The following is a 25,026-nucleotide window of genomic DNA, read 5'->3' on the forward strand; positions in this document are numbered from 1 at the left end:
ACTTTTTTCTCTTTCACAGCGGAATTCATCACAGGCTGAAGAGCAGCATCTGAAGGAGCAGCTGACACAGGCGCTGAAAGAGGTGACCCATATCTGTACTCCGTGTTACTAAAGACATGAGGATACGAGATAAATGATGATATATACGAAGCAAATCCAATGAGGTCACAGTAGAAGGTGGTGCACGGGGCTCTAAAGTGATAGTGTGTGGGGGTGCAGTGATAATAGTGGAGCTCTGGGATCTATAGTAATATTGTATGAGGGTGCAGTGATAATAGTGAGGCTCTGGGATCTATAGTAATATTGTATGAGGGTGCAGTGATAATAGTGGAGCTCTGGGATCTATAGTAATATTGTAGGAGGGTGCAGTGATAATAGTGGAGCTCTGGTATCTATAGTAATATTGTAGGAGGGTGCAGTGATAATAGTGGAGCTCTGGGATCTATAGTAATATTGTATGACAGTGCAGTGATAATAGTGGAGCTCTGGTATCTATAGTAATATTGTAGGAGGGTGCAGTGATAATAGTGAGGCTCTGGGATCTATAGTAATATTGTATGAGGGTGCAGTGATAATAGTGGAGCTCTGGGATCTATAGTAATATTGTATGAGGGTGCAGTGATTATAGTGGAGCTCTGGGATCTATAGTAATATTGTAGGAGGGTGCAGTGATAATAGTGGAGCTCTGGTATCTATAGTAATATTGTATGAGGGTGCAGTGATAATAGTGAGGCTCTGGGATCTACAGTAATATTGTATGAGGGTGCAGTGATAATAGTGGAGCTCTGGGATCTACAGTAATATTGTATGAGGGTGCAGTGATAATAGTGGAGCTCTGGGATCTATAGTAATATTGTATGAGGGTGCAGTGATAATAGTGGAGCTCTGGGATCTATAGTAATATTGTATGAGGGTGCAGTGATAATAGTGAGGCTCTGGGATCTATAGTAATATTGTATGAGGCTGCAGTGATAATAGTGGAGCTCTGGGATCTATAGTAATATTGTATGAGGGTGCGGTGATAATAGTGGAGCTCTGGGATCTATAGTAATATTGTATGAGGGTGCAGTGATAATAGTGGAGCTCTGGGATCTAGTAATATTGTATGAGGGTGCAGTGATAATAGTGGAGCTCTGGGATCTATAGTAATATTGTATGAGGGTGCAGTGATAATAGTGGAGCTCTGGGATCTATAGTAATATTGTAGGAGGGTGCAGTGATAGTGGAGCTCTGGGATCTATAGTAATATTGTATGAGGGTGCAGTGATAATAGTGAAGCTCTGGGATCTATAGTAATATTGTATGAGGGTGCAGTGATAATAGTGGAGCTCTGGGATCTATAGTAATATTGTATGAGGGTGCAGTGATAATAGTGGAGCTCTGGGATCTATAGTAATATTGTATGAGGGTGCAGTGATAATAGTGGAGCTCTGGTATCTATAGTAATATTGTAGGAGGGTGCAGTGATAATAGTGAAGCTCTGGGATCTATAGTAATATTGTATGAGGGTGCAGTGATAATAGTGAAGCTCTGGGATCTATAGTAATATTGTAGGAGGGTGCAGTGATAATAGTGGAGCTCTGGGATCTATAGTAATATTGTATGAGGGTGCAGTGATAATAGTGGAGCTCTGGGATCTATAGTAATATTGTATGAGGGTGCAGTGATAATAGTGGAGCTCTGGGATCTATAGTAATATTGTATGAGGGTGCAGTGATAATAGTGGAGCTCTGGTATCTATAGTAATATTGTAGGAGGGTGCAGTGATAATAGTGGAGCTCTGGGATCTATAGTAATATTGTATGAGGCTGCAGTGATAATAGTGGAGCTCTGGGATCTATAGTAATATTGTATGAGGGTGCAGTGATAATAGTGGAGCTCTGGGATCTATAGTAATATTGTATGAGGCTGCAGTGATAATAGTGGAGCTCTGGGATCTATAGTAATATTGTATGAGGGTGCAGTGATAATAGTGGAGCTCTGGTATCTATAGTAATATTGTATGACAGTGCAGTGATAATAGTGGAGCTCTGGGATCTATAGTAATATTGTATGAGGGTGCAGTGATAATAGTGGAGCTCTGGGATCTATAGTAATATTGTATGAGGGTGCAGTGATAATAGTGGAGCTCTGGTATCTATAGTAATATTGTATGACAGTGCAGTGATAATAGTGGAGCTCTGGGATCTATAGTAATATTGTATGAGGGTGCAGTGATAATAGTGGAGCTCTGGGATCTATAGTAATATTGTATGAGGGTGCAGTGATAATAGTGGAGCTCTGGGATCTATAGTAATATTGTATGAGGGTGCAGTGATAATAGTGAGGCTCTGGGATGTACAGTAATATTGTATGAGGGTGCAGTGATAATAGTGGAGCTCTGGGATCTATAGTAATATTGTATGACAGTGCAGTGATAATAGTGGAGCTCTGGGATCTATAGTAATATTGTAGGAGGGTGCAGTGATAATAGTGGAGCTCTGGTATCTATAGTAATATTGTATGAGGGTGCAGTGATAATAGTGAGGCTCTGGGATCTACAGTAATATTGTATGAGGGTGCAGTGATAATAGTGGAGCTCTGGGATCTATAGTAATATTGTAGGAGGGTGCAGTGATAATAGTGGAGCTCTGGCATCTATAGTAATGTGTGAGGGTGCAGTGATAATAGTGGAGCTCTGGGATCTATAGTAATATTGTATTAGGGTGCAGTGATAATAGTGGAGCTCTGGCATCTATAGTAATATTGTAGGAGGGTGCAGTGATAATAGGGAGGCTCTGGGATCTATAGTACTATTGTATGAGGGTACAGTGATACTAGTGGAGCTCTGGTATCTATAGTAATATTGTATGAGGGTGCAGTGATAATAGTGAGGCTCTGGGATCTACAGTAATATTGTATGAGGGTGCAGTGATAATAGTGGAGCTCTGGGATCTATAGTAATATTGTATGACAGTGCAGTGATAATAGTGGAGCTCTGGGATCTATAGTAATATTGTATGAGGGTGCAGTGCTAATAGTGGAGCTCTGGGATCTATAGTAATATTGCATGAGGGTGCAGTGATAATAGTGAAGCTCTGGGATCTATAGTAATATTGTATGAGGGTGCAATGATAATAGTGGAGCTCTGGTATCTATAGTAATATTGTATGAGGGTGCAGTGATAATAGTGGAGCTCTGGTATCTATAGTAATATTGTATGAGGGTGCAGTGATAATAGTGAGGCTCTGGGATCTACAGTAATATTGTATGAGGGTGCAGTGATAATAGTGGAGCTCTGGGATCTATAGTAATATTGTATGAGGGTGCAGTGATAATAGTGGAGCTCTGGGATCTATAGTAATATTGTATGAGGGTGCAGTGATAATAGTGGAGCTCTGGCATCTATAGTAATATTGTAGGAGGGTGCAGTGATAATAGTGGAGCTCTGGCATCTATAGTAATGTGTGAGGGTGCAGTGATAATAGTGGAGCTCTGGGATCTATAGTAATATTGTATTAGGGTGCAGTGATAATAGTGGAGCTCTGGCATCTATAGTAATATTGTAGGAGGGTGCAGTGATAATAGTGGAGCTCTGGCATCTATAGTAATGTATGAGGGTGCAGTGATAATAGTGGAGCTCTGGTATCTATAGTAATATTGTAGGAGGGTGCAGAGCTAATAGTGGAGCTCTGGGATCTATAGTTATATTGTATGAGGGTGCAGTGATAATAGTGAAGCTCTGGGATCTATAGTAATATTGTATGAGGCTGCAGTGATAATAGTGGAGCTCTGGGATCTATAGTAATATTGTATGAGGGTGCAGTGATAATAGTGAGGCTCTGGGATCTATAGTAATATTGTATGAGGCTGCAGTGATAATAGTGGAGCTCTGGGATCTATAGTAATATTGTATGAGGGTGCAGTGATAATAGTGGAGCTCTGGTATCTATAGTAATATTGTATGACAGTGCAGTGATAATAGTGGAGCTCTGGGATCTATAGTAATATTGTAAGAGGGTGCAGTGATAATAGTGGAGCTCTGGGATCTATAGTAATATTGTATGAGGGTGCAGTGATAATAGTGGAGCTCTGGGATCTATAGTAATATTGTATGAGGGTGCAGTGATAATAGTGGAGCTCTGGGATCTATAGTAATATTGTATGAGGGTGCAGTGATAATAGTGGAGCTCTGGTATCTATAGTAATATTGTAGGAGGGTGCAGTGATAATAGTGGAGCTCTGGGATCTATAGTAATGTATGACAGTGCAGTGATAATAGTGAGGCTCTGGGATCTATAGTAATATTGTATGAGGGTGCAGTGATAATAGTGGAGCTCTGGGATCTATAGTAATATTGTATGAGGGTGCAGTGATAATAGTGGAGCTCTGGGATCTATAGTAATATTGTATGAGGGTGCAGTGATAATAGTGGAGCTCTGGGATCTATAGTAATATTGTATGAGGGTGCAGTGATAATAGTGGAGCTCTGGTATCTATAGTAATATTGTATGAGGGTGCAGTGATAATAGTGAAGCTCTGGTATCTATAGTAATATTGTATGAGGGTGCAGTGATAATAGTGGAGCTCTGGGATCTATAGTAATATTGTATGAGGGTGCAGTGATAATAGTGAAGCTCTGGTATCTATAGTAATATTGTATGAGGGTGCAGTGATAATAGTGGAGCTCTGGGATCTATAGTAATATTGTAGGAGGGTGCAGTGATAATAGTGGAGCTCTGGGATCTATAGTAAGATTGTATGAGGGTGCAGTAATAATAGTGAAGCTCTGGTATCTATAGTAATATTGTATGAGGATGCAGTGATAATAGTGGAGCTCTGGGATCTATAGTAATATTGTATAAGGGTGCAGTGATAATAGTGGAGCTCTGGGATCTATAGTAATATTGTATTAGGGTGCAGTGATAATAGTGGAGCTCTGGGATCTATAGTAATATTGTATGAGGGTGCAGTGATAATAGTGGAGCTCTGGTATCTATAGTAATATTGTATGAGGGTGCAGTGATGATAGTGGAGCTCTGGGATCTATAGTAATATTGTATGACAGTGCAGTGATAATAGTGGATCTCTGGGATCTATAGTAATATTGTATGAGGGTACAGTGATAATAGTGGAGCTCTGGGATCTATAGTAATATTGTATGAGGGTGCAGTGATAATAGTGAGGCTCTGGGATCTATAGTAATATTGTATGAGGGTGCAGTGATAATAGTGGAGCTCTGGGATCTATAGTAATATTGTATGAGGGTGCAGTGATAATAGTGGAGCTCTGGGATCTATAGTAATATTGTATGACAGTGCAGTGATAATAGTGGAGCTCTGGGATCTATAGTAATATTGTATGAGGGTGCAGTGATAATAGTGGATCTCTGGGATCTATAGTAATATTGTATGAGGGTGCAGTGATAATAGTGGAGCTCTGGGATCTATAGTAATATTGTATGAGGGTGCAGTGATAATAGTGGAGCTCTGGTATCTATAGTAATATTGTATGAGGGTGCAGTGATAATAGTGAAGTTCTGGTATCTATAGTAATATTGTATGAGGGTGCAGTGATAATAGTGAAGGTCTGGTATCTATAGTAATATTGTATGACAGTGCAGTGATAATAGTGGATCTCTGGGATCTATAGTAATATTGTATGAGGGTGCAGTGATAATAGTGGAGCTCTGGGATCTATAGTAATATTGTATGACAGTGCAGTGATAATAGTGGATCTCTGGGATCTATAGTAATATTGTATGAGGGTGCAGTGATAATAGTGAGGCTCTGGTATCTATAGTAATATTGTATGAGGGTGCAGTGATAATAGTGAGGCTCTGGGATCTATAGTAATATTGTATGAGGATGCAGTGATAATAGTGAGGCTCTGGGATCTATAGTAATATTGTATGAGGATGCAGTGATAATAGTGGAGCTCTGGTATCTATACTAATATTGTAGGAGGGTGCAGTGATAATAGTGGAGCTCTGGGATCTATAGTAATATTGTATGAGGGTGCAGTGATAATAGTGGAGCTCTGGGATCTATAGTAATATTGTATGACAGTGCAGTGATAATAGTGGAGCTCTGGGATCTATAGTAATATTGTATGAGGGTGCAGTGATAATAGTGGAGCTCTGGGATCTATAGTAATATTGTAGGAGGGTGCAGTGATAATAGTGAAGTTCTGGTATCTATAGTAATATTGTATGAGGGTGCAGTGATAATAGTGGATCTCTGGGATCTATAGTAATATTGTATGAGGGTGCAGTGATAATAGTGGAGCTCTGGGATCTATAGTAATATTGTATGAGGGTGCAGTGATAATAGTGGAGCTCTGGTATCTATAGTAATATTGTATGAGGGTGCAGTGATAATAGTGAAGTTCTGGTATCTATAGTAATATTGTATGAGGGTGCAGTGATAATAGTGAAGGTCTGGTATCTATAGTAATATTGTATGACAGTGCAGTGATAATAGTGGATCTCTGGGATCTATAGTAATATTGTATGAGGGTGCAGTGATAATAGTGGAGCTCTGGGATCTATAGTAATATTGTATGACAGTGCAGTGATAATAGTGGATCTCTGGGATCTATAGTAATATTGTATGAGGGTGCAGTGATAATAGTGAGGCTCTGGTATCTATAGTAATATTGTATGAGGGTGCAGTGATAATAGTGAGGCTCTGGGATCTATAGTAATATTGTATGAGGATGCAGTGATAATAGTGGAGCTCTGGTATCTATACTAATGTTGTAGGAGGGTGCAGTGATAATAGTGGAGCTCTGGGATCTATAGTAATATTGTATGAGGGTGCAGTGATAATAGTGAAGCTCTGGGATCTATAGTAATATTGTAGGAGGGTGCAGTGATAATAGTGGAGCTCTGGGATCTATAGTAATATTGTATGAGGGTACAGTGATAATAGTGAAGGTCTGGTATCTATAGTAATATTGTATGACAGTGCAGTGATAATAGTGGATCTCTGGAATCTATAGTAATATTGTATGAGGGTGCAGTGATAATAGTGAGGCTCTGGGATCTATAGTAATATTGTATGAGAGTGCAGTGATAATAGTGGAGCTCTGGGATCTATAGTAATATTGTATGAGGGTGCAGTGATAATAGTGGAGCTCTGGGATCTATAGTAATATTGTATGAGGGTACAGTGATAATAGTGGAGCTCTGGGATCTATAGTAATATTGTATGAGGGTGCAATGATAATAGTGAAGCTCTGGGATCTATAGTAATATTGTATGAGGGTGCAGTGATAATAGTGGAGCTCTGGGATCTATAGTAATATTGTATGACAGTGCAGTGATAATAGTGGAGCTCTGGGATCTATAGTAATATTGTATGAGGGTGCAGTGATAATAGTGGAGCTCTGGTATCTATAGTAATATTGTATGAGGGTACAGTGATAATAGTGGAGCTCTGGAATCTACAGTAATATTGTATGAGGGTGCAGTGATAATAGTGAGGCTCTGGGATCTATAGTAATATTGTATGAGGGTGCAGTGATAATAGTGGAGCTCTGGGATCTATAGTAATTTTATATGAGAGTGCAGTGATAATAGTGGAGCTCTGGGATCTATAGTAATATTGTATGATAGTGCAGTGATAATAGTGGAGCTCTGGGATCTATAGTAATATTGTATGAGGGTGCAGTGATAATAGTGGAGCTCTGGTATCTATAGTAATATTGTAGGAGGGTGCAGTGATAATAGTGGAGCTCTGGGATCTATAGTAATATTGTGTGAGGGTGCAGTGATAATAGTGGAGCTCTGGGATCTATAGTAATATTGTATGAGGGTGCAGTGATAATAGTGGAGCTCTGGCATCTGTAGTAATATTGTATGAGGGTGCAGTGATAATAGTGGAGCTCTGGGATCTATAGTAATATTGTATGACAGTGCAGTGATAATAGTGAAGCTCTGGTATCTATAGTAATATTGTATGAGGATGCAGTGATAATAGTGGAGCTCTGGTATCTATAGTAATATTGTATGAGGATGCAGTGATAATAGTGGAGCTCTGGGATCTATAGTAATATTGTATAAGGGTGCAGTGATAATAGTGAGGCTCTGGGATCTATAGTAATATTGTATGAGGGTGCAGTGATAATAGTGGAGCTCTGGGATCTAGTAATATTGTATGAGGGTGCAGTGATAATAGTGGAGCTCTGGGATCTATAGTAATATTGTATGAGGGTGCAGTGATAATAGTGGAGCTCTGGGATCTATAGTAATATTGTAGGAGGGTGCAGTGATAGTGGAGCTCTGGGATCTATAGTAATATTGTATGAGGGTGCAGTGATAATAGTGAAGCTCTGGGATCTATAGTAATATTGTATGAGGGTGCAGTGATAATAGTGGAGCTCTGGGATCTATAGTAATATTGTATGAGGGTGCAGTGATAATAGTGGAGCTCTGGGATCTATAGTAATATTGTATGAGGGTGCAGTGATAATAGTGGAGCTCTGGTATCTATAGTAATATTGTAGGAGGGTGCAGTGATAATAGTGAAGCTCTGGGATCTATAGTAATATTGTATGAGGGTGCAGTGATAATAGTGAAGCTCTGGGATCTATAGTAATATTGTAGGAGGGTGCAGTGATAATAGTGGAGCTCTGGGATCTATAGTAATATTGTATGAGGGTGCAGTGATAATAGTGGAGCTCTGGGATCTATAGTAATATTGTATGAGGGTGCAGTGATAATAGTGGAGCTCTGGGATCTATAGTAATATTGTATGAGGGTGCAGTGATAATAGTGGAGCTCTGGTATCTATAGTAATATTGTAGGAGGGTGCAGTGATAATAGTGGAGCTCTGGGATCTATAGTAATATTGTATGAGGCTGCAGTGATAATAGTGGAGCTCTGGGATCTATAGTAATATTGTATGAGGGTGCAGTGATAATAGTGGAGCTCTGGGATCTATAGTAATATTGTATGAGGCTGCAGTGATAATAGTGGAGCTCTGGGATCTATAGTAATATTGTATGAGGGTGCAGTGATAATAGTGGAGCTCTGGTATCTATAGTAATATTGTATGACAGTGCAGTGATAATAGTGGAGCTCTGGGATCTATAGTAATATTGTATGAGGGTGCAGTGATAATAGTGGAGCTCTGGGATCTATAGTAATATTGTATGAGGGTGCAGTGATAATAGTGGAGCTCTGGTATCTATAGTAATATTGTATGACAGTGCAGTGATAATAGTGGAGCTCTGGGATCTATAGTAATATTGTATGAGGGTGCAGTGATAATAGTGGAGCTCTGGGATCTATAGTAATATTGTATGAGGGTGCAGTGATAATAGTGGAGCTCTGGGATCTATAGTAATATTGTATGAGGGTGCAGTGATAATAGTGAGGCTCTGGGATGTACAGTAATATTGTATGAGGGTGCAGTGATAATAGTGGAGCTCTGGGATCTATAGTAATATTGTATGACAGTGCAGTGATAATAGTGGAGCTCTGGGATCTATAGTAATATTGTAGGAGGGTGCAGTGATAATAGTGGAGCTCTGGTATCTATAGTAATATTGTATGAGGGTGCAGTGATAATAGTGAGGCTCTGGGATCTACAGTAATATTGTATGAGGGTGCAGTGATAATAGTGGAGCTCTGGGATCTATAGTAATATTGTAGGAGGGTGCAGTGATAATAGTGGAGCTCTGGCATCTATAGTAATGTGTGAGGGTGCAGTGATAATAGTGGAGCTCTGGGATCTATAGTAATATTGTATTAGGGTGCAGTGATAATAGTGGAGCTCTGGCATCTATAGTAATATTGTAGGAGGGTGCAGTGATAATAGGGAGGCTCTGGGATCTATAGTACTATTGTATGAGGGTACAGTGATACTAGTGGAGCTCTGGTATCTATAGTAATATTGTATGAGGGTGCAGTGATAATAGTGAGGCTCTGGGATCTACAGTAATATTGTATGAGGGTGCAGTGATAATAGTGGAGCTCTGGGATCTATAGTAATATTGTATGACAGTGCAGTGATAATAGTGGAGCTCTGGGATCTATAGTAATATTGTATGAGGGTGCAGTGCTAATAGTGGAGCTCTGGGATCTATAGTAATATTGCATGAGGGTGCAGTGATAATAGTGAAGCTCTGGGATCTATAGTAATATTGTATGAGGGTGCAATGATAATAGTGGAGCTCTGGTATCTATAGTAATATTGTATGAGGGTGCAGTGATAATAGTGGAGCTCTGGTATCTATAGTAATATTGTATGAGGGTGCAGTGATAATAGTGAGGCTCTGGGATCTACAGTAATATTGTATGAGGGTGCAGTGATAATAGTGGAGCTCTGGGATCTATAGTAATATTGTATGAGGGTGCAGTGATAATAGTGGAGCTCTGGGATCTATAGTAATATTGTATGAGGGTGCAGTGATAATAGTGGAGCTCTGGCATCTATAGTAATATTGTAGGAGGGTGCAGTGATAATAGTGGAGCTCTGGCATCTATAGTAATGTGTGAGGGTGCAGTGATAATAGTGGAGCTCTGGGATCTATAGTAATATTGTATTAGGGTGCAGTGATAATAGTGGAGCTCTGGCATCTATAGTAATATTGTAGGAGGGTGCAGTGATAATAGTGGAGCTCTGGCATCTATAGTAATGTATGAGGGTGCAGTGATAATAGTGGAGCTCTGGTATCTATAGTAATATTGTAGGAGGGTGCAGAGCTAATAGTGGAGCTCTGGGATCTATAGTTATATTGTATGAGGGTGCAGTGATAATAGTGAAGCTCTGGGATCTATAGTAATATTGTATGAGGCTGCAGTGATAATAGTGGAGCTCTGGGATCTATAGTAATATTGTATGAGGGTGCAGTGATAATAGTGAGGCTCTGGGATCTATAGTAATATTGTATGAGGCTGCAGTGATAATAGTGGAGCTCTGGGATCTATAGTAATATTGTATGAGGGTGCAGTGATAATAGTGGAGCTCTGGTATCTATAGTAATATTGTATGACAGTGCAGTGATAATAGTGGAGCTCTGGGATCTATAGTAATATTGTAAGAGGGTGCAGTGATAATAGTGGAGCTCTGGGATCTATAGTAATATTGTATGAGGGTGCAGTGATAATAGTGGAGCTCTGGGATCTATAGTAATATTGTATGAGGGTGCAGTGATAATAGTGGAGCTCTGGGATCTATAGTAATATTGTATGAGGGTGCAGTGATAATAGTGGAGCTCTGGTATCTATAGTAATATTGTAGGAGGGTGCAGTGATAATAGTGGAGCTCTGGGATCTATAGTAATGTATGACAGTGCAGTGATAATAGTGAGGCTCTGGGATCTATAGTAATATTGTATGAGGGTGCAGTGATAATAGTGGAGCTCTGGGATCTATAGTAATATTGTATGAGGGTGCAGTGATAATAGTGGAGCTCTGGGATCTATAGTAATATTGTATGAGGGTGCAGTGATAATAGTGGAGCTCTGGGATCTATAGTAATATTGTATGAGGGTGCAGTGATAATAGTGGAGCTCTGGTATCTATAGTAATATTGTATGAGGGTGCAGTGATAATAGTGAAGCTCTGGTATCTATAGTAATATTGTATGAGGGTGCAGTGATAATAGTGGAGCTCTGGGATCTATAGTAATATTGTATGAGGGTGCAGTGATAATAGTGAAGCTCTGGTATCTATAGTAATATTGTATGAGGGTGCAGTGATAATAGTGGAGCTCTGGGATCTATAGTAATATTGTAGGAGGGTGCAGTGATAATAGTGGAGCTCTGGGATCTATAGTAAGATTGTATGAGGGTGCAGTGATAATAGTGAAGCTCTGGTATCTATAGTAATATTGTATGAGGATGCAGTGATAATAGTGGAGCTCTGGGATCTATAGTAATATTGTATAAGGGTGCAGTGATAATAGTGGAGCTCTGGGATCTATAGTAATATTGTATTAGGGTGCAGTGATAATAGTGGAGCTCTGGGATCTATAGTAATATTGTATGAGGGTGCAGTGATAATAGTGGAGCTCTGGTATCTATAGTAATATTGTATGAGGGTGCAGTGATGATAGTGGAGCTCTGGGATCTATAGTAATATTGTATGACAGTGCAGTGATAATAGTGGATCTCTGGGATCTATAGTAATATTGTATGAGGGTACAGTGATAATAGTGGAGCTCTGGGATCTATAGTAATATTGTATGAGGGTGCAGTGATAATAGTGAGGCTCTGGGATCTATAGTAATATTGTATGAGGGTGCAGTGATAATAGTGGAGCTCTGGGATCTATAGTAATATTGTATGAGGGTGCAGTGATAATAGTGGAGCTCTGGGATCTATAGTAATATTGTATGACAGTGCAGTGATAATAGTGGAGCTCTGGGATCTATAGTAATATTGTATGAGGGTGCAGTGATAATAGTGGATCTCTGGGATCTATAGTAATATTGTATGAGGGTGCAGTGATAATAGTGGAGCTCTGGGATCTATAGTAATATTGTATGAGGGTGCAGTGATAATAGTGGAGCTCTGGTATCTATAGTAATATTGTATGAGGGTGCAGTGATAATAGTGAAGTTCTGGTATCTATAGTAATATTGTATGAGGGTGCAGTGATAATAGTGAAGGTCTGGTATCTATAGTAATATTGTATGACAGTGCAGTGATAATAGTGGATCTCTGGGATCTATAGTAATATTGTATGAGGGTGCAGTGATAATAGTGGAGCTCTGGGATCTATAGTAATATTGTATGACAGTGCAGTGATAATAGTGGATCTCTGGGATCTATAGTAATATTGTATGAGGGTGCAGTGATAATAGTGAGGCTCTGGTATCTATAGTAATATTGTATGAGGGTGCAGTGATAATAGTGAGGCTCTGGGATCTATAGTAATATTGTATGAGGATGCAGTGATAATAGTGAGGCTCTGGGATCTATAGTAATATTGTATGAGGATGCAGTGATAATAGTGGAGCTCTGGTATCTATACTAATATTGTAGGAGGGTGCAGTGATAATAGTGGAGCTCTGGGATCTATAGTAATATTGTATGAGGGTGCAGTGATAATAGTGGAGCTCTGGGATCTATAGTAATATTGTATGACAGTGCAGTGATAATAGTGGAGCTCTGGGATCTATAGTAATATTGTATGAGGGTGCAGTGATAATAGTGGAGCTCTGGGATCTATAGTAATATTGTAGGAGGGTGCAGTGATAATAGTGAAGTTCTGGTATCTATAGTAATATTGTATGAGGGTGCAGTGATAATAGTGGATCTCTGGGATCTATAGTAATATTGTATGAGGGTGCAGTGATAATAGTGGAGCTCTGGGATCTATAGTAATATTGTATGAGGGTGCAGTGATAATAGTGGAGCTCTGGTATCTATAGTAATATTGTATGAGGGTGCAGTGATAATAGTGAAGTTCTGGTATCTATAGTAATATTGTATGAGGGTGCAGTGATAATAGTGAAGGTCTGGTATCTATAGTAATATTGTATGACAGTGCAGTGATAATAGTGGATCTCTGGGATCTATAGTAATATTGTATGAGGGTGCAGTGATAATAGTGGAGCTCTGGGATCTATAGTAATATTGTATGACAGTGCAGTGATAATAGTGGATCTCTGGGATCTATAGTAATATTGTATGAGGGTGCAGTGATAATAGTGAGGCTCTGGTATCTATAGTAATATTGTATGAGGGTGCAGTGATAATAGTGAGGCTCTGGGATCTATAGTAATATTGTATGAGGATGCAGTGATAATAGTGGAGCTCTGGTATCTATACTAATGTTGTAGGAGGGTGCAGTGATAATAGTGGAGCTCTGGGATCTATAGTAATATTGTATGAGGGTGCAGTGATAATAGTGAAGCTCTGGGATCTATAGTAATATTGTAGGAGGGTGCAGTGATAATAATGGAGCTCTGGGATCTATAGTAATATTGTATGAGGGTACAGTGATAATAGTGAAGGTCTGGTATCTATAGTAATATTGTATGACAGTGCAGTGATAATAGTGGATCTCTGGAATCTATAGTAATATTGTATGAGGGTGCAGTGATAATAGTGAGGCTCTGGGATCTATAGTAATATTGTATGAGAGTGCAGTGATAATAGTGGAGCTCTGGGATCTATAGTAATATTGTATGAGGGTGCAGTGATAATAGTGGAGCTCTGGGATCTATAGTAATATTGTATGAGGGTACAGTGATAATAGTGGAGCTCTGGGATCTATAGTAATATTGTATGAGGGTGCAATGATAATAGTGAAGCTCTGGGATCTATAGTAATATTGTATGAGGGTGCAGTGATAATAGTGGAGCTCTGGGATCTATAGTAATATTGTATGACAGTGCAGTGATAATAGTGGAGCTCTGGGATCTATAGTAATATTGTATGAGGGTGCAGTGATAATAGTGGAGCTCTGGTATCTATAGTAATATTGTATGAGGGTACAGTGATAATAGTGGAGCTCTGGAATCTACAGTAATATTGTATGAGGGTGCAGTGATAATAGTGAGGCTCTGGGATCTATAGTAATATTGTATGAGGGTGCAGTGATAATAGTGGAGCTCTGGGATCTATAGTAATTTTATATGAGAGTGCAGTGATAATAGTGGAGCTCTGGGATCTATAGTAATATTGTATGATAGTGCAGTGATAATAGTGGAGCTCTGGGATCTATAGTAATATTGTATGAGGGTGCAGTGATAATAGTGGAGCTCTGGTATCTATAGTAATATTGTAGGAGGGTGCAGTGATAATAGTGGAGCTCTGGGATCTATAGTAATATTGTGTGAGGGTGCAGTGATAATAGTGGAGCTCTGGGATCTATAGTAATATTGTATGAGGGTGCAGTGATAATAGTGGAGCTCTGGCATCTGTAGTAATATTGTATGAGGGTGCAGTGATAATAGTGGAGCTCTGGGATCTATAGTAATATTGTATGACAGTGCAGTGATAATAGTGAAGCTCTGGTATCTATAGTAATATTGTATGAGGATGCAGTGATAATAGTGGAGCTCTGGTATCTATAGTAATATTGTATGAGGATGCAGTGATAATAGTGGAGCTCTGGGATCTATAGTAATATTGTATAAGGGTGCAGTGATAATAGTGAGGCTCTGGGATCTATAGTAATATTGTATGAGGGTGCAGTGATAATAGTGGAGCTCTGGGATCTATAGTAATATTGTATGAGGATGCAGTGATAATAGTGGAGCTCTGGTATCTATAGTAATATTGTATGAGGATGCAGTGATAATAGTGGAGCTCTGGGATCTATAGTAATATTGTATAAGGGTGCAGTGATAATAGTGAGGCTCTGAGATCTATAGTAATATTGTATAATGGTGCAGTGATAATAGTGAGGCTCTGGGATCTATAGTAATATTGTATGACAGTGCAGTGATAATAGTGGAGCTCTGGGATCTATAGTAATATTGTATGACAGTGCAGTGATAATAGTGGAGCTCTGGGATCTATAGTAATATTGTATGAGGGTGCAGTGATAATAGTGGAGCTCTGCTATCTATAGTAATATTGTATGAGGGTACAGTGATAATAGTGGAGCTCTGGGATCTATAGTAATATTGTATGAGGATGCATGGATAATAGTGAGGCTCTGGGATCTATAGTAATATTGTATGACAGTGCAGTGATAATAGTGAAGTTCTAGTATCTATAGTAATATTGTATGAGGGTGCAGTGATAATAGTGAGGCTCTGGGATCTATAGTAATATTGTATGAGGGTGCAGTGATAATAGTGGAGCTCTGGTATCTATACTAATATTGTAGGAGGGTGCAGTGATAATAGTGGAGCTCTGGGATCTATAGTAATATTGTATGAGGGTGCAGTGATAATAGTGGAGCTCTGGGATCTATAGTAATATTGTATGACAGTGCAGTGATAATAGTGGAGCTCTGGGATCTATAGTAATATTGTATGAGGGTGCAGTGATAATAGTGGAGCTCTGGGATCTATAGTAATATTGTAGGAGGGTGCAGTGATAATAGTGAAGTTCTGGTATCTATAGTAATATTGTATGAGGGTGCAGTGATAATAGTGGATCTCTGGGATCTATAGTAATATTGTATGAGGGTGCAGTGATAATAGTGGAGCTCTGGGATCTATAGTAATATTGTATGAGGGTGCAGTGATAATAGTGGAGCTCTGGTATCTATAGTAATATTGTATGAGGGTGCAGTGATAATAGTGAAGTTCTGGTATCTATAGTAATATTGTATGAGGGTGCAGTGATAATAGTGAAGGTCTGGTATCTATAGTAATATTGTATGACAGTGCAGTGATAATAGTGGATCTCTGGGATCTATAGTAATATTGTATGAGGGTGCAGTGATAATAGTGGAGCTCTGGGATCTATAGTAATATTGTATGACAGTGCAGTGATAATAGTGGATCTCTGGGATCTATAGTAATATTGTATGAGGGTGCAGTGATAATAGTGAGGCTCTGGTATCTATAGTAATATTGTATGAGGGTGCAGTGATAATAGTGAGGCTCTGGGATCTATAGTAATATTGTATGAGGATGCAGTGATAATAGTGGAGCTCTGGTATCTATAGTAATATTGTATGACAGTGCAGTGATAATAGTGGATCTCTGGAATCTATAGTAATATTGTATGAGGGTGCAGTGATAATAGTGAGGCTCTGGGATCTATAGTAATATTGTATGAGAGTGCAGTGATAATAGTGGAGCTCTGGGATCTATAGTAATATTGTATGAGGGTGCAGTGATAATAGTGGAGCTCTGGGATCTATAGTAATATTGTATGAGGGTACAGTGATAATAGTGGAGCTCTGGGATCTATAGTAATATTGTATGAGGGTGCAATGATAATAGTGAAGCTCTGGGATCTATAGTAATATTGTATGAGGGTGCAGTGATAATAGTGGAGCTCTGGGATCTATAGTAATATTGTATGACAGTGCAGTGATAATAGTGGAGCTCTGGGATCTATAGTAATATTGTATGAGGGTGCAGTGATAATAGTGGAGCTCTGGTATCTATAGTAATATTGTATGAGGGTACAGTGATAATAGTGGAGCTCTGGAATCTACAGTAATATTGTATGAGGGTGCAGTGATAATAGTGAGGCTCTGGGATCTATAGTAATATTGTATGAGGGTGCAGTGATAATAGTGGAGCTCTGGGATCTATAGTAATTTTATATGAGAGTGCAGTGATAATAGTGGAGCTCTGGGATCTATAGTAATATTGTATGATAGTGCAGTGATAATAGTGGAGCTCTGGGATCTATAGTAATATTGTATGAGGGTGCAGTGATAATAGTGGAGCTCTGGTATCTATAGTAATATTGTAGGAGGGTGCAGTGATAATAGTGGAGCTCTGGGATCTATAGTAATATTGTGTGAGGGTGCAGTGATAATAGTGGAGCTCTGGGATCTATAGTAATATTGTATGAGGGTGCAGTGATAATAGTGGAGCTCTGGCATCTGTAGTAATATTGTATGAGGGTGCAGTGATAATAGTGGAGCTCTGGGATCTATAGTAATATTGTATGACAGTGCAGTGATAATAGTGAAGCTCTGGTATCTATAGTAATATTGTATGAGGATGCAGTGATAATAGTGGAGCTCTGGTATCTATAGTAATATTGTATGACGATGCAGTGATAATAGTGGAGCTCTGGGATCTATAGTAATATTGTATAAGGGTGCAGTGATAATAGTGAGGCTCTGGGATCTATAGTAATATTGTATGAGGGTGCAGTGATAATAGTGGAGCTCTGGGATCTATAGTAATATTGTATAAGGGTGCAGTGATAATAGTGAGGCTCTGAGATCTATAGTAATATTGTATAATGGTGCAGTGATAATAGTGAGGCTCTGGGATCTATAGTAATATTGTATGACAGTGCAGTGATAATAGTGGAGCTCTGGGATCTATAGTAATATTGTATGACAGTGCAGTGATAATAGTGGAGCTCTGGGATCTATAGTAATATTGTATGAGGGTGCAGTGATAATAGTGGAGCTCTGCTATCTATAGTAATATTGTATGAGGGTACAGTGATAATAGTGGAGCTCTGGGATCTATAGTAATATTGTATGAGGATGCATGGATAATAGTGAGGCTCTGGGATCTATAGTAATATTGTATGACAGTGCAGTGATAATAGTGAAGTTCTAGTATCTATAGTAATATTGTATGAGGGTGCAGTGATAATAGTGAGGCTCTGGGATCTATAGTAATATTGTATGAGGGTGCAGTGATAATAGTGGAGCTCTGGTATCTATAGTAATATTGTAGGAGGGTGCAGTGATAATAGTGGAGCTCTGGGATCTATAGTAATATTGTAGGAGGGTGCAGTGATAATAGTGGAGCTCTGGTATCTATATTAATATTGTAGGAGGGTGCAGTGATAATAGTGGAGCTCTGGCATCTATAGTAATATTGTAGGAGGGTGCAGTGATAATAGTGGAGCTCTGGGATCTATAGTAATATTGTATGAGGGTGCAGTGATAATAGTGGAGCTCTGGGATCTATAGTAATATTGTATGAGGGTGCAGTGATAATAGTGGAGCTCTGGGATCTATAGTAATATTGTAGGAGGGTGCAGTGATAATAGGGAGGCTCTGGGATCTATAGTAATATTGTATGAGGGTGCAGTGATAATAGTGGAGCTCTGGGATCTATAGTAATATTCTATGAAGGTGCAGTGATAATAGTGGAGCTCTGGGATCTATAGTAATATTGTATAAGGGTACAGTGATAATAGTGGAGCTCTGGGATCTATAGTAATATTGTAGGAGGGTGCAGTGATAATAGTGAGGCTCTGGGATCTATAGTAATATTGTAGGAGGGTGCAGTAATAATAGTGGAGCTCTGTGATCTATAGTAATATTGTATAAGGGTACAGTGATAATAGTGGAGCTCTGGTATCTATAGTAATATTGTAGGAGGGTGCAGTGATAATAGTGGAGCTCTGGCATCTATAGTAATATTGTATGAGGGTGCGGTGATAATAGTGGAGCTCTGGGATCTATAGTAATATTGTATGAGGGTGCAGTGATAATAGTGGAGCTCTGGGATCTATAGTAATATTGTATGAGGGTGCAGTGATAGTGGAGCTCTGGGATCTATAGTAATATTGTATGACAGTGCAGTGATAATAGTGAAGCTCTGGGATCTATAGTAATATTGTATGGGGGCAGAGTTATAATAGTGGAGCTCTGGTATCTATAGTAATATTGTAGGAGGGTACAGTGATAATAGTGAGGCTCTGGGATCTATAGTAATATTGTATGAGGGTGCAGTGATAATAGTGGAGCTCTGGTATCTATAGTAATATTGTATGAGGGTGCAGTGATAATAGTGAGGCTCTGGGATCTATAGTAATATTGTATGAGGGTGCAGTGATAATGAAGCTCTGGGATCTATAGTAATATTGTATGAGGCTGCAGTAATAATAGTGAAGCTCTGGGATCTATAGTAATATTGTATGACAGTGCAGTGATAATAGTGGATCTCTGGGATCTATAGTAATATTGTATGAGGGTGCAGTGATAATAGTGAGGCTCTGGTATCTATAGTAATATTGTATGAGGGTGCAGTGATAATAGTTGAGCTCTGGTATCTATAGTAATATTGTATGAGGGTGCAGTGATAATAGTGGAGCTCTGGTATCTATAGTAATATTGTATGAGGGTGCAGTGATAATAGTGGAGCTCTGGTATCTATAGTAATATTGTATGAGGGTGCAGTGATAATAGTGGAGCTCTGGGATCTATAGTAATATTGTAGGAGGGTACAGTGATAAAAGTGAGGCTCTGGGATCTATAGTAATATTGTATGACAGTGCAGTGATAATAGTGGAGCTCTGGGATCTATAGTAATATTGTATGAGGGTTCAGTGATAATAGTGGAGCTCTGGGATCTATAGTAATATTGTATGAGGGTGCAGTGATAATAGTGGAGCTCTGGTATCTATAGTAATATTGTAGGAGGGTGCAGTGATAATAGTGGAGCTCTGGGATCTATAGTAATATTGTATGAGGGTGCAGTGATAATAGTGGAGCTCTGGTATCTATAGTAATATTGTATGAGGGTGCAGTGATAATAGTGGAGCTCTGGGATCTATAGTAATATTGTATAAGGGTGCAGTGATAATAGTGGAGCTCTGGGATCTATAGTAATATTTTATGACAGTGCAGTGATAATAGTGGAGCTCTGGGATCTATAGTAATATTGTAGGAGGGTGCAGTGATAATAGTGGAGCTCTGGGATCTATAGTAATATTGTATGAGGGTGCAGTGATAATAGTGAGGCTCTGGGATCTATAGTAATATTGTATGAGGATGCAGAGCTAATAGTGGAGCTCTGGGATCTATAGTAATATTGTATGAGGGTGCAGTGATAATAGTGGAGCTGTGGGATCTATAGTAATATTGTATGAGGGTGCAGTGATAATAGTGGAGCTCTGGGATCTATAGTAATATTGTAGGAGGGTGCAGTGCTAATAGTGGAGCTCTGGGATCTATAGTAATATTGTATGACAGTGCAGTGATAATAGTGGAGCTCTGGTATCTATAGTAATATTGTATGACAGTGCAGTGATAATAGTGGAGCTGTGGGATCTATAGTAATATTGTATTAGGGTGCAGTGATAATAGTGGAGCTCTGGTATCTATAGTAATATTGTATGACAGTGCAGTGATAATAGTGAGGCTCTGGGATCTATAGTAATATTGTATGAGGGTGCAGTGATAATAGTGGAGCTCTGGGATCTATAGTAATATTGTAGGAGGGTGCAGTGATAATAGTGGAGCTCTGGGATCTATAGTAATATTGTATGAGGGTGCAGTGATAATAGTGGAGCTCTGGGATCTATAGTAATATTGTAGGAGGGTGCAGTGATAATAGTGAAGCTCTGGGATCTATAGTAATATTGTAGGAGGGTACAGTGATAATAGGGAGGCTCTGGGATCTATAGTAATATTGTAGGAGGGTGCAGTGATAATAGGGAGGCTCTGGGATCTATAGTAATATTGTATGAGGGTGCAGTGATAATAGTGGAGCTCTGGGATCTATAGTAATATTGTATGACAGTGCAGTGATAATAGTGGAGCTCTGGCATCTATAGTAATGTATGAGGGTGCAGTGATAATAGTGGAGCTCTGGGATCTATAGTAATATTGTATGAGGGTGCAGTGATAATAGTGGAGCTCTGGGATCTATAGTAATATTGGAGGAGGGTGCAGTGATAATAGTGGAGCTCTGGGATCTATAGTAATATTGTATGAGGGTGCAGTGATAATAGTGGAGCTCTGGTATCTATAGTAATATTGTATGAGGGTGCAGTGATAATAGTGGAGCTCTGGGATCTATAGTAATATTGTATGAGGGTGCAGTGATAATAGTGAAGCTCTGGTATCTGTAGTAATATTGTAGGAGGGTGCAGTGATAATAGTGGAGCTCTGGTATCTATAGTAATATTGTAGGAGGGTGCAGTGATAATAGTGAAGCTCTGGTATCTATAGTAATATTGTATGAGGGTGCAGTGATAATAGTGGAGCTCTGGTATCTATAGTAATATTGTAGGAGGGTGCAGTGCTAATAGTGGAGCTGTGGTATCTATAGTAATATTGTATGAGGGTGCAGTGATAATAGTGGAGCTCTGGTATCTATAGTAATATTGTAGGAGGGTGCAGTGATAATAGTGGAGCTCTGGGATCTATAGTAATATTGTATGAGGGTGCAGTGATAATAGTGAAGCTCTGGTATCTATAGTAATATTGTATGAGGGTGCAGTGATAATAGTGGAGCTCTGGGATCTATAGTAATATTGTAGGAGGGTGCAGTGATAATAGTGGAGCTCTGGGATCTATAGTAAGATTGTATGAGGGTGCAGTGATAATAGTGAAGCTCTGGTATCTATAGTAATATTGTAGGAGGGTGCAGTGATAATAGTGGAGCTCTGGGATCTATAGTAATATTGTATGAGGGTGCAGTGATAATAGTGAAGCTCTGGTATCTATAGTAATATTGTATGAGGGTGCAGTGATAATAGTGGAGCTCTGGGATCTATAGTAATATTGTAGGAGGTTGCAGTGATAATAGTGGAGCTCTGGTATCTATAGTAATATTGTATGAGGATGCAGTGATAATAGTGGAGCTCTGGGATCTATAGTAATATTGTATAAGGGTGCAGTGATAATAGTGGAGCTCTGGGATCTATAGTAATATTGTATTAGGGTGCAGTGATAATAGTGGAGCTCTGGGATCTATAGTAATATTGTATGAGGGTGCAGTGATAATAGTGGAGCTCTGGTATCTATAGTAATATTGTATGAGGGTGCAGTGATGATAGTGGAGCTCTGGGATCTATAGTAATATTGTATGACAGTGCAGTGATAATAGTGGATCTCTGGGATCTATAGTAATATTGTATGAGGGTACAGTGATAATAGTGGAGCTCTGGGATCTATAGTAATATTGTATGAGGGTGCAGTGATAATAGTGAGGCTCTGGGATCTATAGTAATATTGTATGAGGGTGCAGTGATAATAGTGGAGCTCTGGGATCTATAGTAATATTGTATGAGGGTGCAGTGATAATAGTGGAGCTCTGGGATCTATAGTAATATTGTATGACAGTGCAGTGATAATAGTGGAGCTCTGGGATCTATAGTAATATTGTATGAGGGTGCAGTGATAATAGTGGAGCTCTGGGATCTATAGTAATATTGTATGAGGGTGCAGTGATAATAGGGGAGCTCTGGTATCTATAGTAATAATGTATGAGGGTGCAGTGATAATAGTGGAGCTCTGGTATCTATAGTAATATTGTATGAGGGTGCAGTGATAATAGTGGAGCTGTGGGATCTATAGTAATATTGTATGAGGGTGCAGTGATAATAGTGGAGCTCTGGGATCTATAGTAATATTGTAGGAGGGTGCAGTGATAATAGTGAAGTTCTGGTATCTATAGTAATATTGTATGAGGGTGCAGTGATAATAGTGGATCTCTGGGATCTATAGTAATATTGTATGAGGGTGCAGTGATAATAGTGGAGCTCTGGGATCTATAGTAATATTGTATGAGGGTGCAGTGATAATAGTGGAGCTCTGGTATCTATAGTAATATTGTATGAGGGTGCAGTGATAATAGTGAAGTTCTGGTATCTATAGTAATATTGTATGAGGGTGCAGTGATAATAGTGAAGGTCTGGTATCTATAGTAATATTGTATGACAGTGCAGTGATAATAGTGGATCTCTGGGATCTATAGTAATATTGTATGAGGGTGCAGTGATAATAGTGGAGCTCTGGGATCTATAGTAATATTGTATGACAGTGCAGTGATAATAGTGGATCTCTGGGATCTATAGTAATATTGTATGAGGGTGCAGTGATAATAGTGAGGCTCTGGTATCTATAGTAATATTGTATGAGGGTGCAGTGATAATAGTGAGGCTCTGGGATCTATAGTAATATTGTATGAGGATGCAGTGATAATAGTGGAGCTCTGGTATCTATACTAATATTGTAGGAGGGTGCAGTGATAATAGTGGAGCTCTGGGATCTATAGTAATATTGTATGAGGGTGCAGTGATAATAGTGGAGCTCTGGGATCTATAGTAATATTGTATGACAGTGCAGTGATAATAGTGGAGCTCTGGGATCTATAGTAATATTGTATGAGGGTGCAGTGATAATAGTGGAGCTCTGGGATCTATAGTAATATTGTAGGAGGGTGCAGTGATAATAGTGAAGTTCTGGTATCTATAGTAATATTGTATGAGGGTGCAGTGATAATAGTGGATCTCTGGGATCTATAGTAATATTGTATGAGGGTGCAGTGATAATAGTGGAGCTCTGGGATCTATAGTAATATTGTATGAGGGTGCAGTGATAATAGTGGAGCTCTGGTATCTATAGTAATATTGTATGAGGGTGCAGTGATAATAGTGAAGTTCTGGTATCTATAGTAATATTGTATGAGGGTGCAGTGATAATAGTGAAGGTCTGGTATCTATAGTAATATTGTATGACAGTGCAGTGATAATAGTGGATCTCTGGGATCTATAGTAATATTGTATGAGGGTGCAGTGATAATAGTGGAGCTCTGGGATCTATAGTAATATTGTATGACAGTGCAGTGATAATAGTGGATCTCTGGGATCTATAGTAATATTGTATGAGGGTGCAGTGATAATAGTGAGGCTCTGGTATCTATAGTAATATTGTATGAGGGTGCAGTGATAATAGTGAGGCTCTGGGATCTATAGTAATATTGTATGAGGATGCAGTGATAATAGTGGAGCTCTGGTATCTATACTAATGTTGTAGGAGGGTGCAGTGATAATAGTGGAGCTCTGGGATCTATAGTAATATTGTATGAGGGTGCAGTGATAATAGTGAAGCTCTGGGATCTATAGTAATATTGTATGAGGGTGCAGTGATAATAGTGGAGCTCTGGGATCTATAGTAATATTGTATGAGGGTACAGTGATAATAGTGAAGGTCTAGTATCTATAGTAATATTGTATGACAGTGCAGTGATAATAGTGGATCTCTGGAATCTATAGTAATATTGTATGAGGGTGCAGTGATAATAGTGAGGCTCTGGGATCTATAGTAATATTGTATGAGAGTGCAGTGATAATAGTGGAGCTCTGGGATCTATAGTAATATTGTATGAGGGTGCAGTGATAATAGTGGAGCTCTGGGATCTATAGTAATATTGTATGAGGGTACAGTGATAATAGTGGAGCTCTGGGATCTATAGTAATATTGTATGAGGGTGCAATGATAATAGTGAAGCTCTGGGATCTATAGTAATATTGTATGAGGGTGCAGTGATAATAGTGGAGCTCTGGGATCTATAGTAATATTGTATGACAGTGCAGTGATAATAGTGGAGCTCTGGGATCTATAGTAATATTGTATGAGGGTGCAGTGATAATAGTGGAGCTCTGGTATCTATAGTAATATTGTATGAGGGTACAGTGATAATAGTGGAGCTCTGGAATCTACAGTAATATTGTATGAGGGTGCAG

General features: G+C 39.0%; 1 protein-coding gene across 5 annotated transcripts in view; it reads left to right on the forward strand.

Annotated features, from left to right (window-relative positions):
- Window positions 1–25,026, forward strand: part of RNF8 (ring finger protein 8) — a 76,990-nt gene that overhangs the window by 25,557 nt on the left and 26,407 nt on the right. For all 5 annotated transcript variants that reach the window (XM_066595284.1, XM_066595285.1, XM_066595283.1 and 2 more), the window contains exon 4: window positions 20–82. In XM_066595284.1, coding sequence (XP_066451381.1) covers window positions 20–82 — 63 coding nt within the window. The remainder of the gene's footprint in view (window positions 1–19; window positions 83–25,026) is intronic.

The sequence above is a fragment of the Eleutherodactylus coqui genome, chromosome 3, assembly GCF_035609145.1.
Source record: "Eleutherodactylus coqui strain aEleCoq1 chromosome 3, aEleCoq1.hap1, whole genome shotgun sequence".
In the NCBI taxonomy this organism is placed as follows: Eukaryota; Metazoa; Chordata; class Amphibia; order Anura; family Eleutherodactylidae; genus Eleutherodactylus; species Eleutherodactylus coqui.